General features: G+C 44.3%; 1 protein-coding gene across 1 annotated transcript in view; it reads right to left on the reverse strand.

Moving 5' to 3' along the window:
* Positions 1-15696, reverse strand: part of nrn1la (neuritin 1-like a) — a 54298-nt gene extending 38602 nt beyond the window's left edge. The window contains exon 1 of the mRNA XM_070908117.1: positions 15639-15696. Within this exon, the coding sequence (XP_070764218.1) occupies positions 15639-15696 (58 nt within the window). The remainder of the gene's footprint in view (positions 1-15638) is intronic.
* Between the last annotated feature and the right edge of the window lie 2173 nt (positions 15697-17869).

The following is a 17869-nucleotide window of genomic DNA, read 5'->3' on the forward strand; positions in this document are numbered from 1 at the left end:
CGGCTTGATCCCATCTTCAAGGGGCAGACACGCTGTTCTCTGGCGGGGTACCATGGCCTCAGACTCGGAGGATCAGGCAAAGTTAACACGAATGAATCTTAGCACTGACTTTGTCAACTCCGTCCATGTTTCTTAGCAGCACAACGTGAGGAGCAAATCCTACCTAATGTGCCTCCAGCACACTGTACAGACAGAGCAAAGTGCAGTAAAGCAGGGTGTTACCGGCACTGTGTAATGGTGTGACTAGAACTATAGCAGTTCTCTTCTGGGGACTACTGGTTGCTCAATCCAAGTAGCTATACAACACAATTAAACATCAGAGAAGCCATGAAAAAATAAGAAATGTTACGAAAACAATTTAAAACAAGTTTTCGTCGGAACCTTTTCTGAAATGACCTCCCAACTAAAGGTGAGCGTGTTGTTCGAGCACAGTCGCCCTTCTACTAATCAGTTCACTTGTTTAAAGCTGCAATAATCGACATTTTCATATGAACAATCGGTCAAATGGCTAAGTGGCAAGCGGAAGAAAATGGATGGTTTTCAAGGTTTTCAAGCCTGAGCCTGAGGTCCCTTACCCATGAGGCCTTGCTGATCAGTTAGCAGCTCCTCATGTTTTTGGAGAAAGTGACTTGCATTCATTCGTTAAACATGCACTGAAAGCAGGCCTCTCCCCCGCTTGTACCTGTGACCTCATAATCCTCCTTAGAGTCATTCCAGCCACCACCCACCTTTCTGACCTTTCCCCATGAGGCACAGCGTATTGATTAACAATGAGTTAACACGTTTGAGGAAACAGATACTGGTTCCTAAGTTAACAGAACATAGACCACAGCGCTAGTTTGCGTCCACTGATGATGAGGAGTCGCATTAACCTTCACACTTTTATTTGATTGTTTAAAGCCATTTATGCCTGACCGAGTGAGACAGAACACTGCCTCGCGTGAAATTGCAGCAATTTCAGTGGTTTTCCCAACTAATTGAGAAATTGTCCATATGTCCTACTGGTGTGCCCTTGGGCAAGGTACTTAACCCTGCAACCTCCCTCCAGGGGCGCAGGGCTGTCCACAGCAATGCCAGCAGCAGATGAGTGAATGGGGCGACTGCCACTCTGCCATTGAAATGAATCTGACCTACGAGGATGTGGATCTGATAATACCTACACACACTCGCGCGCGCGCGCACACACACACACACACACACACAGACACAGCTGATGTTCACAGACCGGCAGCATAGGCCGCTGGCCATCAGCCGGTGCATTATTCAGCCTAAAAGCTTGTTAAGCAGAGCGCGCGACGGAGCTGTAATGAAAGATTGATGTGCAAGAAACAGTTTAGTTAGCCTGTGTTATGTAAAAGCAATAAAACAGCGGTTGAGAGATGGGCATGTAAAGGCAGAGAGGGAGAGAAAGGGAGAGAAGGGCTGGGAGGGAATTACAGCACAAACACGGGACCCAAGGACAAACACACCTGCAAGGAGCACAAGAAACGAGGGAATGAGTGCCACTGAAAAACAAGAGCAGAAAGACAAAGATGGAGGAGCAAAAGCAAAGCAACTGGACAGAGAGAGAGAGAGAGAGAGAGAGAGAGAGAGAGAGAGAGAGAGAGAGAGAGCTCAGATGAATTAATGAAGTTCTCCCTGAGGCACAGGCTAACATCTCCAGATGAGACACACGTTACAACCTCTCCAGACCAAACACAAGTCAGCAGAACACACCGCATTACAGCGCCAAGGCAAACAGCAGCAGCACACGGCAGAGACCAGACCAGACCAGTATGAAACACACCAGTACGGACCAGCGAGATAGTGGTCATCAAGAGATACACTCTGTAGCATGATGCTGCTCTACCTCAGTAACTCCCAGCTCTTCGGGGGATGAGAAGGCGGTGAAAATGGTATTCAAAAAGTTTTTTTTTTTTTAATTTTTTTTAAATTATTTAAAGCTAAAACTTTAGCATGGTTCAGCACATTAACTGCAAATCACACGCACAGACCATTTTCAAAGCATATCATAAGTTTCTAACTTATTTCTTACCATTGGCTGGAAATCAGTTAATGGTTCAATTCACGAATGCAGTATGAAAACCAACGTGGAGGTTTGAAACGTGCTTGAGACAAGAAATCCAACTCAGTAAATGCCATGTCATTGGTCATTCATCAGGTGGACAGAAACACAACTCCAAATGAATGCTAATGTTGCTCTGTGTCTGTCGGATGCATAAATAGGCAACTGTTTGCCACAGCAACTTTACAAAGTGTTAATATGTCATTGTTGCACAGCTTGTTGTGCTGCCCCCAAGTGGCCAAAAAATGCAGGCGAAAGGACTGTCTTTTTTCTTTTGTATAAACTTCTGGACTTCAGTTTTGCGTCTGGACTGGTTTATGTTTTAAGACTTTGAAGACTGAAATGAGACTTTGGTGTAGAAGCACAACCATAAAGGTTAAGTTTTATTTTGCCCGTTTATAGCTTGCACACCCAGGACCAGTGGCACCAGTAACATATCAATGCAGCACCAGCAATCAGCATCAGTTTTCCTCAACTTTTTTACACCTCAACATGCGCATACAATTTACAGCAAGCACGATGAATAGATAATAATTTACCTGATTTCTGACGCCCCCCAGGTCAAAGGTGATAATATGACAATGTTGTGTCAACAGCTTGTTCTGCTGCCCCCAAGTGGCCAAAAACAAACAAACAAAAAATTGCTGCTTTTATCAAAGTTTCTTGAGTTAAAAAGAAAATGTGTTCATTATTTTGCTAATAACAAATATATTTGCTGTGACATACGAAACCTAAGACCCATCTTTTTACAGTTGCATTTGAGTCCCCTTCATAAATTGCTTTGATGTTGTTTTTTTTTACTTTCATTTGAATTATTCAGCTCAATTTTAAATGTCCCTGTAAGACACTTTGGTCAACACGTGGTGTCTCTAAATTGACTTGGCTTTTTCACAGCCGACATTTTGACTTGTCATAGCAGGAGGAGCACAGGTGTTACTAACAGCATGAACGATGGCTTAGTTTCCAGTGTTGTCCCATTAAGATATTCCAATGAGCCAGCAAACAGACACAGCAGGAACTTGGAACCGGTGAACCTGAATGGAACAGCTCCCATCGCTAGTGATATTAATTGCACCTGTGCTTAATGACCAGTCAAAATACCTGCTGTGAAAAAGACATATTACTATCTTAGCAATTTTCAAGTCTCTGGAATCGGATTCTCCAGCTGAACTGAAATGAAGTGAAGCGAAACGCTGCCTGAAAGGGGGGAAATCTAAATTGTGATAAGCCTCAAAAAATGGCGGGCAGTTGCGTCAATTATGACAAACTCCGTCAAGATCAAGTTGTTATTGATCACGTTAGTGTTATTGTTCCCTTTCATTTGTTCCCTTCCATTCTCCAGCCTCCACTTCCTCCCTCCCTCTCTTTCTGAAGTCAGAGGAAATCAAGCGTGTAGCCCCATTGATCCAGCAGCTCACACATGCATGCATATGCAGAGAAAAAAAAAAGAACGCAGCCACTCTCTCTCTCACACACATACACACACACACACACACACACACACACACACACACACACACACACACACACACACACACACACACACACACCGGGCTCCCCTTTGAAGAAGACGAAGTGGGAGGTATATTGTGGTGGACGGAGCCGCTGACCCCCTCGTTGAGCTAATGAGCTTTTATTGACTTCAGCACCTGAAGCTGCTGCTGTAACTTATCACTGTTAGCACCTCACTCCCCCAACGCACAACACACAGGGGAGCACGCACGCACGCACAGGCAAGCAAACACACACACACACACACACACACACACACACACACACTATCTTCAGCTCTCAGCGTGTAAACCTACAGCGTCTCCCGGGATACGAAAACACAGCAGAACTCCCCAAATGGGGCTTGAAGCACGTTTCAGAGTTTGTGCTTCAAATTATGAACAGCTGAGGTGTGCAAAGATGACATCACTTTGACATCATTTGCGTCATTTCAGGTGATGCTTGCTTGATTTACGCTGCGGCTGTGTCTGAGAACGTTCCCTGTTTCCTACATAGCGCTCTACATACTGTCCAAATTAGGAGTGGGACATATTATACCTACATCCACTATATAAATCCCCACAACGGAACGAAAAAAGCGCTGACCATGGCTTGTATACTAACATGTGACTAAACATGTGCAATACCAGGACCCTGAAACTGGAGCAGCTAAATGGAATTCAGCCATCATGGATTTTATTATTTACACCGGTGCTTCTCCTACAGGGACATGTCAAAGTGTAACTATGTTTTGCAGGTTACTTTGAGTGCCCCATATCATTTATTTATTGTATTTAGTAAATCTATATAGCTCGGCGTTCTACCTCAAACTCTTCCTTTGCCCAGGCCCCCGCAATTCTCCGTTTCTTCTTTCAAGGTTTCCGTACACCTTTGCAATCAAACCACAACTGCCTGTACCTGTATCCTGTCCCAGCCCCGTCTTGGAAAATCCGTCCATGATTTGCTGCCTGTGTGTATACCTCCTGCCTCTTCCCGACCTGCCTACCCGACCTGCCCCAGGGGACTTGTTTGCCTGTTCTCAGTGCTCTCCTGTTTGCCCGACGTGATGCCTGCTCTTCCACCAACAATTCTCTAATTGTACCTACTACACATGCGTCTCCACCTAAATGTACAAACGTCCCTTGAACAAATAGTTGCGCTAGTTAGTCTGAGTGAGTACAAATGTCTAAGACAGGTTCATATCCAAACATTGATCTTTTTTTTTTTTTTTGCCGTACTACGTTGGTAAAAGGGAAGGAAGGAAGCATTAAATTGGAGTAGAAATTTTGATTCTGGTGCTTCCAATAGCAAATGAATGCAAGGTCACATGACATTTGAATCCCTATACCTTTTACGCTTTGATTCATCTAAACGAGTTATTCACTTTATGACCAGAACAACCCAAACCTATGTACAAGCTAATGCAATCCAATGCAACAGTCTAATTATAAATCCAGTGTTTGCGAAGCTTATCATAATCAGTTTTTGTTGACATGTTTAAGTATTTTCTTTAGTGGAATTGGACTGCATCATGCTTCAAACTGTTTCTAATAATCCATCCACCACCACTGTTCCACATAGGGAACAAAGTATTGGAAGCACTTATCAATAAACTGTAATCCAGTACAAAACCATCACAAAGCCTAAAACAGTGATCAGAGGCTCACAAAGGTCGGACTTATTGCAGGTCGCTCACAGGAAGAAGCAGCACCGACACAAACGCTATAATGGAAGGCAGACAGCACTGCACACAAGCAAAGGGACAATCTAGATCTTTGGTTTGCATGGCAACAAACACAGGAGGAACCACGTACCCCCGCTGACTGAAACCAGCCACGCTGTTATTCTGCTTCAGACCCGAGTCTTCATCTTCACACGTCGATTCAAGCGAAGTCACTTTCATTCATGTAGTCACGCCACAGATCATCTCTCAGAGGACAGCAGCTCAGCGTGAGAATGATCTGTGTAAACAGTGTGTGTGTGTGTGTGTGTGTGTGTTTTAGTGAGGGTTTGTATCTTTCTCGTTGAAATAAGCTCAGAACATAACAGTTTTGGAATGAGGTGAAATTCAGAACTTTCAGCACTAAAAAGATGAAAGCTGTTCCCTTTGTAGCTGACTGGGTCTGAACATTCACCTCTATTCCCTTTAGGCCACATTCATGCACACACACACACACACAACGACACACAAACAGGAAGCTGCCGTCCTCTGGAAAAAAAAAACACAACCCTCTAATGTACACAAAACGGAAACTTAATCTTCCACTTCCTGTCCCAGGGGCTGAACATGTTGTTTGTTGTTCTATATCTATGAAGATAAAGATGTATATGTATCTATGTAGATCTCTTTAAATTCTGTTACTCTGCTCAGTAAATAATTAGGTCTGTTTGTGTGTGTGTGTGTGTGTGTGTGTGTGTGTGTGTGTGTGTGTGTGATAACCTTGGGATGTGTTGATAAATGTGTTAATTTTCACATTTACATTTCAGAGCACTGAGTGATTAGGAGTGAACCTGTGGCGGTGCCACTTTATCAACACATTTGCAGCCATGTTGGAGTGTTTCTGAGTGTGTGTACTGTATGAACGCGTGTAGGGATTCTTGTGTTGCCCGACTGTAGCGTCCTCTAGCTGGTCAGCAGATTTCTTAAGACTCTGCTGAGCATCTATTTGCCTAATCTTGTAAGTTATTGTGATGGCAAAGGTGGTTCTTGTTGATAGGAAATTGAAAATCCCGCTGCAGTTTATGTGCTGCTTGTCAGCTCATTCTTTCTGTGTGCCCAACCTGCAGATAGTGGCTTTAAAGTTAGATGCTGAAGATGTCCGTGTTCGACTCTCTTTCCACCGTGTCAGGGCTGTATTAAGTTACTGCTAATGCAAGTGGAACACGGTCGCTGCACATTCACATTAAAAGCTTTTAACTGGCAATTATGAGGCAGTCACAGGAAACGCTATTTTGTCACAGAGATTAGCACTGACAGTGATCGCTCGTCCAAAATACGTCAACAAAACCAGAAAACGGCCAGTGTCTTTCCTTTTTTTTTTCTTTGTGAATGGATCAGTTTTAAATATTGGAGGGAGTCCTGGAACAGGGGGGAGCCACTGTGAGCTGACCACCTTTGTCTGCTGTGGGGAACGCTACTTGCGATGTGCACGGCATGAACTTAGACAGCAGTTGCGGATGGCATTATGGGAAATGGCACATCACTGACTGACTTCTGTATTAAAACTATGTGACTATTTGTTTGGCTGCACTGCTAACAGGCACACCAGTTCACCAGTTGCGTTTCTGTCAAACACCGGGAGCTGCTCAACGAGTGTTTACTGCACCGGTAACCCCAGGTGACGTCAGATCCACCACGACAGAAGAAGACTCCCTCCAGACATACAAGTAGTCTGCTTGGAACAATAATGTGAGTCTGATATGTCTTTTCTGCAAAAAAAGTATAATAATAATAACAATTAATAATAACAGAATTAATTAAAATCCTTAGAAAGGCGTCTACTCCTTCTGGCTCATTACAAATTCCAGAAACTTTGAATATGCAAATGTTGTTTGTTTCTAAAGTGTTCCTGCTGGACACAAGATGTCTGCTACTTCACAGCAAAGTCCATTCTCGGTGTGTGTGCACTGGCGGCTCCGAGTTTCTACGTCACACTTGTAGAAGTTGTAACTTGGAACGGGATTGGCTTCCAAACCATTTGTGATGTCACAAATCATGCCCGTAGGCCCCGCCCCTACAAAATAAAATAAAATCTGATTTTCAATGAGCACAGAAACTTGTGGAAGAAGCCTTCTAGTGTCAAACTCTGCACATACACCGTTCTGCACAGTGAAGCTCAATCATCCAACTGTAGGATCAAGAACCCACATAGTCGAAAGGTGCAGGGAGAAGATGACTCATGCAAGATTATGTGAAAATCAAGAACCAGATTTCTCTTTTGGAGACGGACTGGCATCTATTTCTAAAGCATTTTTGCAATGAAACACAAAGGAAAAGAACTGAGCGCAGACGCCTCAGAAGTTCTTCAAAGTTTAGGTGATGGAGAGGTCGCGAGTTGTTAAGTTCCTGTCATCCAAAACAACTATATATGTCTAAACGTCTCTGTGGGTTGGCTCAGTTGTGAACAACTCAGGCAGACAGATAGATGTGTCTTCCTCAACCTTCACATCTTTGATGACTTTAGTTTGATTTTCCCGTTGGCTTACTTTTCTCTTTCCTTTGACAGTGTCTGGTTTATCTCCACCGTCTGGTTTCTGAAGGAGTCTGCGGTCGATTGGGTTCTTTCTTCTCTCTGGTAGCCCTCTGCCCTGTAGCCACAAGCCTGGGCTCTGTCTACTTCACCTTCCCCTCCATCCCACAGACACAAGGGCGTTCATGCATGCAAGCACACACAGCCACACACACCTAGATACACGGGGGCAGGTGCATGCCTGCATGTGTGCTCATCTGCCGAGGCACGCGCATCTTTTTTTAATGCTCGTGTCACTTCATATCCTCGCAGGTTGTGCACATTTATTCAAACAACTTCCTCTCTCATCTGTGGCCGGATGCAGACAAACAAAAACACAAGAAAAGTACTTTAAATGAACTAAACTGCTAAGGGAGCTGCAAAAGCAGAGTTGCTGAATGCATTATATGAATCGTCATGACAGAACAGTTAACTATTTGGGGAGTGACTTGCTTTCTTTCCAAGAGTGAGATGAGGAGATCGATATCAATCTCATTTCTTTGTAAAATATGAAGCCAGAGTCCGGGGGTGATTAACCTAGGTTAGCATAAAGGCCGAAAGCTTGGGTTTGTCCGGGATTGTCCCGGTTTCAAGCCGGACACAACGCTTCAACTTTCACAACCAAATTGTTCCGGTTTGCACCACAATTCAAATAATAATGATAAAATGTATAATATATTGTAATGTCATGTTCTGTCCAACTCATTATTAGCTAACCCGATATAAAAACACAAACAATGCACCGCGCATCTGAATTCAACACTGATTTGTCGGTATTTGTGTCAATCAATCAATGTGTCCTTGTCACGGCCGTTGCTAGGCTGCGAGTCATAGGCAAGCGGCATAGCTTGCGACTCTTTTCTGTCAGCATGCTAACGGTTAGCTGTCATGCCAAAGACAAAGTCAGTCTTTTCTAAAAGAGCTTCCTCCTTCCTTCGTGAAGCATCATGGCGTCCATGGAGGTGAGAGGTGCGCTGAAATACCGATGAAAACGACTATGGTGAACGTGCGGTGCATAAGGGTCCCGGTTTGGGGGTTTGAAAATATGGTCACCCTAAGATTGGGCAAACAGCCAGTCTGCCTCTCCCCAAAGAGAGAGCGATAGAGAGAAATGCCCACCAACACCGTTTACAGCTCACTCATCAACACACATCATTAGCTTTGTCTGCACACTTGTTACAGAGGCAGGCCAATTGTTTCCCACTGCTTCCAGTCTTGTTGTTAAGCTAGGCTAACCGCACACTTAACACACTTCACGAGATTCATCTTCTCCTCTTGCTCTCGAAAAAAAGAAAGCACAACAACACGTCGCTCCCGAAATACTGAACTATTCCTGTTTTTCTGTGCTAAAGCTGAGGTGAAATGACATGTTTTAATGAGGGGAATACATTTGAGTCCTTTAAAAATATGAGTGTTTAAAAATAAAGTGTGTCTGAAGGTTGTAGGTAGCTGCACTATTTGTTTCCTTTATTCTGATTATCAGACTGCTTCATATATATATCCGTTCATCCTTTCTGTGTGCTGTACTGTATCGAAGGAGCTTCCAGTGAATCTGGACGTTGGTGACATGCAACTAGGAACCACATTTTCCATGCTGCATAACAAACAAACATATAGCCCAGACGAAGGACCTTGCTGTGTAGAGTTTTTGTTTTCTCCGAGTTTTAAACAAGTGAAATAGTTCTTGCCTGAACTGCTGAAGCACTGACCCAAAAAAAAATACAAACTGCACAAATGGTTGAATGTAGCACCGTGAGAGCCTTTAAAGCTGCACAAATCAGTGTTCTTCTCTGGTGAAAGAGGGCGCTCACAGCCACGAACCCACCGAGGATCGTCGCCCGACTGCAGTTCCCCTCGGCTCTGCGAAGCGTTTTAGCGTCTTTTATGGCTCACATGTTCATCTCTCATCCCTCATTGCAGCTTTAAAACCACACCAGCGCACCGTGCACACATACAGGACCCATCAGGGATAAGACGAGAACATTATCAATCTAACGATGCTACATAATCTGCCCATTTATTACGCTAACAGCCTTTATCACATTTTCGGGCCATTCAGAAGGATGCCCGATGACATTTTGACTAATGGCGACATCGGCAGTTGCTACATGCCCCCTTGTCTCTGTTTACACTGCTCAAGTACTCAAAGAAGGCTTCCCCTGAACCTGTGTGGGAAACACACTTCGACCTCGTTCGTCCTTCACGAAACTGCGGCTTCTCCGTGTACCCTGTCTCTCCTTCTCCAGCTCTGTCTTTCTCTTTCTCCCTGGTGGGTTTTATTCAAAGTTTCCAGAGTTGGAGAGCTGTTGCAGGATCTCTTCTGTTGGCTTCAGGTCTTATTAAATTGAATTGTCCGGAGGCTCTGGTCAGTGATCCATGATGGTCCGTCTTTTTCTGACAGGCCTGATAAATACAGGTCCTGATCTCTCGCTGCGTCTCCATTCCTCTCTCCCCCACCTTCTCTCCATCTTCTTCTCTCCGTCCTCTGTCTCCACTTGCCCTCTGCCTCTCTCACCCACCTCTGTAACACTTCTCTTACTTCTCTTATATTGTGTTCCCGTAAACTACATTGCATTTTTCACTTTTCTCTATTTCTCTCCCTCTCGCTCTTTCAGACTGAAAGCTAATGCTCTCTGCACTTCCCTATAGAATTGTGTGTGTGTGTGTGTGTGTGTGTGTGTGTGTGTGTGTGTGTGTGTGTGTGTGGAGGCAGTCTAAAAGACGAGGGCTCCACTCACCTTGGACACCCAGTGCTCTCCTCCTTGCCAATAACCCTCCTATATGCTCTGTACATGGGGGGGTTTGGGAGAATGAATGTATATATACACACACACACACACCCACACACACATGTAAATGAATAAGCACATCAAACACATGCACACGGATTACAACGTCGGCTTTAGAAGCTACATGCCAACACACACACACACACACACACACGACCACACAGTGAGAACAGGAGAGGAATTCAATTAGACTAATTACAATAGAGGACAGTGACTCCTTCATACAGAATATGTACGGGTGCATGAGATACAGCGTCTTTAAACTGTATGTGTGTGTGTGTGTGTTTGTGTGTGTGTATGAATATTCATGCTCAGCGTAGTTTGGGGATAAGGAGAAGAGAGTCATGCTCTGCTGGTACTTCATTACTTAGTATTTGTTAGAGGAACCTTGACACACACACACACACACACATACACACAGCTTGTTTAAATGGTCTTAATCCAATTCTTTCTTTATTCTACGTGTGCACACCAACTGTCACCCTGTGCTTACATGCACACACACACACACACACACACACCTACATCAACAATCCCCCTCGAGGAGATCAAGGAGAAGGTGCAGAGACAAAAAAAAAAAATGGAGGACACAAATGTGTGTGAGTGTTACATGCGTGCATATGCTGTTGTTGAATATGTGCGCAGTGTGTTTGTTGGTGTAAGATTCAAGTGTACCCTCGGACGGTTTAAGTGCTTGTGAAAGATGTAAGAGTATGTGGGCACGGTCACTTATCCCTCTGTCTGTTCATTAGGGGTGTGTGTGTGTATATGTGTGTATGTATGTACGTGGGTGTGTGTGTGTGGGCATTGCTTTCCTAGGCAAGGCTGAAGGATGGAGGAGAGGAAACAGGTAGGAAATAAAACATGGACAGAGGACTAGGGAAATTAGGAAAAAGAGGGGGTAATTATGCATGATTTTGCAGATTGTTTGAATGCAGCGCAGTAATGGCGGACTCCGCCACTCCCAATAAAAACTACTATATAGGGAAAAGTGGCCAAAGAAATGTGTTAATATTATTAACCATAATGTACATGTGATAACCACAATTTCATTAACCTTAAGCATTGCGTAGTTACCATGCACAGAACATGTAGAAAGAAGTTATTTTATATCTGGGGTTCAGCAGAATCATTCAATATCAGCATTCTGTCTGGAGGTAGAGTTGTTTTGGCAGTCTTCAGTTTAGTCTATTCTAGCTAAGGGTGTGTGTGTGTGTGTGTGTGTGTGTGTGTTTATAAGGTTGATAGCTCAGCAACCACCTTCCTGCACCAGAGTTATTTCATTATGTCTATTTCTGAGAATTTAGGGGTCTTTCAGTAAGCTTTGAACAGTCGCCAGCAGACTCCGCGCTCCAATGCAAAAAAGCCACTGACAGTCTCAGTAATCATTGCTGCGATGTTTCCTCACTTGTGATGTCATGACATCACATGTCAGTCAAACAGTGTTTCCCATGAGATATGTACATGAGACCTCTTAAGGTCTATAAAAAAAAAAAAGAGAAGAAAATCCTGGAAATAAAGCAGCTCTGCTTTGATTTGAAACATGTGACGCAGGATTCTCGCCATGAGATTTATCAATATTTGTGAATCCCTGATGAAAAGGATGAAGGCAGAACGGAGAAGTGCAGGAAAAGAAAAAAAGAGAGCAGGAGGGGATGATGAAAGCAGAAGCAGAGAGATGAGAGATGGAGAAAGTTTAAAATGAAAAAGAAGAGGAGCGACGGCGTGGAGATAAAAATGACTGCAGAGACACGAGAAGTGAGAGAAAACGAGGTTTGCTAGAAGTAAGGAAGGAAAGGAGAGAGGGGGATGAAGGAAGCAGGGGGAGGACGGGAAGGAAGAGGAGGATAGAAAAAGTGTGCAGCGTGGTGGACACAGCCGTGTGTGTGTGTGTGTGTGTGTGTGTGTGTGTGTGTGTGTGTGTGGGTGTGTGTGGGTGTGTTCAGCGGTACAGACTGTGATCTTTGTGAGTCGGACGGGGAGGAAAGGAGGGAGGGAGGGAGGAAGGAGGAGGAGAAGCACAGGCAATTTTCCATGAGACTTTTAAACCTATTTTAATGAGGAATCTTCCACTTCATGTGTCTGTGCTGCAGTTTAAAAAAAAAAATAAAAAATTACAAAAAACACCTTGAAAACGCTGCAGTCGACCCGCTGAGAGGGAACTTAGAGAGAGAGAGGGAGGTTAGGAAGCGTTTCCTGAGGAGAACAATTAAAAGCCAAATATAATCTCCCTCTCGCCTATGGACCACTTTTAATGTGATTATTGGGGCGCTGATGACGCAGAGCGGAGACCTGCACCCAGGGGAAACCTCCCCGTGTCTCTGGCTTTTAGAGCGGAGACAGAGGAGACAGACAGACACTGATGCACAACTGGAGAGAAGAGGAAGACAGAGGCGGCATGAGGCTGCCTGTGTCCTAAAAATGAACGTAGCATCACCAACACGACTACTTTGAGGTGAGGCTAAAGCAACAGTTTGACATTTTGGGAAAAGCACCCACGTTCTTTTGCCGAGAATCTGCTGTGAAATTGATGCAACTCTCACGTCTGTCCAGTAAATATGTAGCTGGAGCCAGTTACCAGCTAGCTTAGCTTAGCATAAAGACTGGAAATGGTGGGATTAGCTAGTCTAGCTCTGTCCAAAGGTTTTAACACGTTTATTAACACGTTGTATTAATTGACCAAAAACGGGCAGGCAACCAGCGGAGACTCCAGGAAGTTACTGTTCCCAGCCAAGAAATAGTCCCCCCCCCTATTAATCAGCAAATTGTCGGGGGGGGGTTTAATGGCTCTGTCCTATTCAGGTGTCCCAGTAAGTCATTACAGTGTGACTGTGAGCCAGCATGAACAATACCAGGGCCCTGAAACTGAAGCAGCTAAATGGAATTCAGCCATCATTAGTTTTGTTAAACGTGTCAAAATATCTGTTTTGTATGAACAGCTTCTTGGTTATGATGTAACCAGCATTTCATTTCCATTTTCCCCGACTCACAGCCCTCTCGATGCCGCTGAGGAAGAGCGCCAAACCTGACACATGTTGAAATCCAGCTCAGCTGCCAGTCCAAGCTTTTATGTGTATTTTTTTTTTTTGGGTGCTTGTATTTGTGCACATATTGAGCAGATTACATTTTTCTCACATTTCTGCTCCGAAGCCCTCTTTTTTTTTTTCTCCCTTTGAGAAATGTCTCAGAAAAAGATATTTTTGTAACATTTGCAGAATGTTGTATAAATATAGTGAAAGTCCTCCCACGAGACAGTCGAGAACAGACTTACAAGATACAGTGGAAAAGACTTTCTACGCTGGTGTACTCCTGTATGACACACACAGGAAAAGGAGCTCCGTGTTGTAAAGATCTATAGTGATCAATGGCAGCTATAAATACTGTACCGCTTAAATAAGAACAACTACAATGATAGGCTATTATTACTCGCAGCCAATTTGATCGCCTGTTTCAGTGTATTTGAAGCACGGAGGATGATCGTCTTTCTAATAGGTATTTCATCTTCAGATAAAGGTATTTTAAGAATTTGTGACTGATGACAGAGGCACTGCTCATGGACACACCTACAACACATCTGCGTATACACACACACACACACACACACACACACACACACACACACACAATTTGATAGGAACAAAGAAAGAGTTTCATGTACAAATATCAGCCCATATGAATTCATAACGAGCCCATTCTGTCCCTGTGTGTCAGTAACATGACAGAGTGATGACAGCAGCAGCAGCAGCAGAGGAGTGCGTCCCGCTCAGGCTCAGACGCCGGGCTCTCCAGAGACTCCGCTGAGCAGAGGAGGGGGACAGATGCAATTCATTCATCATTTATCTCCATCGGTGGGACTTTTTTTATCCCCCCACGGTGTCACACTCCCATGGGACCCCCACTTCATCCACCCCCTCATCGTCATTGCTCCGACAGCATGCATTGATGATCGATGATGAATTTTAACTTGCACTGGAGTTTAACGTGGTTTAGACGTGGCAATGGAATTCAGTCTTCATTTAAAGGGCCGCTCCGCCAATCTTACACATCGAGTTCAGATCACTCGTCATGAAGAGTGCTGTGAAACCCTGATGATGTCACAGTGATGTCATCGGGGGGGGGGGGTTATCTCAGCTTGAGTATAGGGACTGCACATTTTTAAGAGAAAGTCTTCGCCACAAACTGTTGGCGTTTACCAGCCAAGGAGGGTCTAATGAAAGATGCATTATGGGAAATGTGGGATCCAGTGATTTTTGGAGTTTGACTAAAAGTCAGGATATCTCTGCTGCAAAAAATAAATAAATAAATAAACAAATCTCTTGTAAGTCCCCCAACTTTATGAAAGTGCTATACAGATATGCTGGAGTGCCCCTTTGATTGAACACACTTCACTTCAATAAACTCATTGAAGAGTTAACTTGCCAGGCAGTGGGTGGGAATCACGAGAGGAACCTCTATCATCGGTTTGACATAAAAGGTTCCCATCATCTGCATATTCTACATGAATCAAGCTACCATTGCTGCACTATTACTACAGTGCAGCCTATACATTACCTGCCTAAGCTGCCATATCAAAGGCTGGGGTGACATGATTATATTCCACTGCAGCTGTTCCTCAGCAGCTGTTTGCATGCATGTGTGTGTGTGTGTGTGTGTGTGTGTGTGAACAGCTGGAAAGGTGCAGCCAGATCACACTCACTGCAAATCACGACGGCAGTTTGCGTTGTGGTCCATGTATCCAGCTTTGGGAACACAACACACTCAGCCTGCTGCACCCACACCCTTTAGGCTTTCTATGATCTCTCCCAGATCCCCCCCCTGCTGCAGCGGCACAGGGACACGGGACCCTCTTACAGTGCGCACAGATGCAAGTGTAGAAGATGGGGAGGGGGGGGTCAGTCATTGTAAAGCACTAGTTAGTCCGGATCTGCAGCTGTGTCATTCAGTTACGCACAACGACTCGCAGCCCAAACTACTCCAAATAAGACCCCCCCCCCCCTCCTCCTCCTGCAGTGGAAGTTGAAACACAAGTTGGAGCAGAATGTTTGAAACGTGTGGAGCACTCACTCATCAGCAGAGCAACAGGCAAGAAGAGCAGGCACGCGGAGTTCACCAGAGATGCCATGCTGACCCGACAGATCGTCCTCCGCCCTCGCAAGTTGGCGCCGGAATCCCCAAGTTGTTCGCACAGAGAGAAAAGGCAGCCCCCGCCGTCCCGTCCCGCTCCGCTCCTCGGTGCTGGTCCAAGTGTTCCCCTCCTGTCCTCGGTGCAGCTCTGTACTCCAGCGCGAGAGCATCCACACAGCGCGCGCTCTCGCCCGCTCCGCTGAAGGGTGGGGGGGGGGGGGGGGGGAGGGCGCGTCCGTGCTGAGGAGGAGGAGGAGGAGGAGGGAGGAGGAAGGTCCACAGCAGCTGAGAGAGTCCCCGATGCGCTGTACACGAAGCAAGGCCTGGTCTGGACGGAGGGGTGGACACTGGGAGGATTTTTATTTTTTTTTTTTGGGGCTGACAGCGATGGAAGAACTATTCACATCCTTCCCTTAAGTTCAAGTTCCAGAAAAATCTACTTCAAGTCTCATTCTGCAGACCTGCACATGCGCCTGTGGTTGATGTATTATTATATGGGACATTATTAGATGGTTGTTGCTGGTGACGTAACTACTTTGTACACTGTTCCCCCAGTGGTCCCCCTCCCTCCAGTATTTTCTTTTTAATGTAAAGTCCTTATCTGTTAAATAAAGGCGGCAGATTATGAATGGTACACTGATGAAGTATAAAGTAGCACAAAGTGGAAACACTCAAGTACCAATACCTCAAAATGATGCTGAAACACAGTAGTGTTTACTGTCGCCCCTCATCTTCAGGGAATGATGCTGTTATAACTTTGTCCCTTCACAAACAAATAAAGACACAATCAACAGAGCACATCTTTTTTTTTTTTTTCTTTCTTTTTTTTAATTCAAAAATGTTTAGGGTAAAAGAAACCGTAAAAGATACAACATAAACCAGCCAAGCCGAGGGAAATGAACAAAATGGAAAGAGAGAAGAAATACACACTAGCCTCAGTCCTGTTTGTCTCACACAGCTCCCGGTCAGGGTAAAGCAGGAGTCCTTCTGCTCCGAGGACAATAAACCAGGGCCTGGAACTGAACCGTGAAGTCAGAAATAATACTTCTCTCTTTCTGTTTCATGAGCATTCAAATATCGGTCCGAACCAACTGCCTTGGTAGTCAAATGTTTGCAAACAAAACATACAGATTCTCCTCCGCCGTGTTGTTTGAGTCTCACTTCTAACTGAACCAAAAGAATGACCTTTCAATGGCACAACTGCTCGCAAAAAGCTGAACTGAACTGCTGTGGGATCACGTTAGAACATTACAAGTGGTCTAAAGGCCCAGATGGGATCAAAATGTTAAAAGCAAAAACACGTAGAATGCAATAAGGCACTTACAGATTTCTAAACACAGAGGTCAAATGAACACAACTTTTATTTTACAATCAGCAAGAACAGTGTGGCCACCCTGCAGTTAAACAACGATGAGTGGGGCTTGTACACAAATGATCATACACGTTCAACACACTTTAAAGATGAACAAATGGTGCGTTTATAACCTAAAAGGCAGGCGCTTCACTGTCGGGTAAAAACAGATACTGTAGGAGCAGGAATGATTTCCGACTTCAAAACCTAAACGACAAGCGGGGTGAAGATCTGCAGTTCAACAAAGTGCTGCCTCCTACAGCCTATGAGAAGTAACTGCATGTTAACTTTACAAACATTATTTGGAATATCCTGGTAAAATAACATCATCAGTAACAATTATGTTTAGGAAGTGTTTTATTATGTATTATAACTAGTTTGACAACTCTTAAAGCAAGTATACAAGTCTTACAAATACTAAATGTTTATATAAAAAAGGGACTGACGTACAGAAGAAAACGAGAGGAGAGGTCTGATCAATTTACAGGACAGAGCTGTACACGTGGACGGCTGCCAAACACGTCAGATTCTACAGGGTCATTCTTTTCAGCCTGGGAGGACCGTCATGACTATGTGGTACATTTCAAAAATGTCATTTCTCATCCTTTAATCTTATTTGCAACCTTCAGAAACGCTCATTAGAATGATTTGAGAAAACAAGGTCAAATGGAAAAGGGAATAATGAGATATGCATTTCATCCTGAATACTTGAAAACGCAGGGGGGAAAAAAATATATACTCTATGAACTTTCAGTAAAACAATTCAACGTGTTGATCCTCTTCAAAGCCCTGACAAAGATTTGGCCTGGCATGGTTGTCG

Source organism: Enoplosus armatus, chromosome 6 (genome assembly GCF_043641665.1).
Source record: "Enoplosus armatus isolate fEnoArm2 chromosome 6, fEnoArm2.hap1, whole genome shotgun sequence".
In the NCBI taxonomy this organism is placed as follows: Eukaryota; Metazoa; Chordata; class Actinopteri; order Centrarchiformes; family Enoplosidae; genus Enoplosus; species Enoplosus armatus.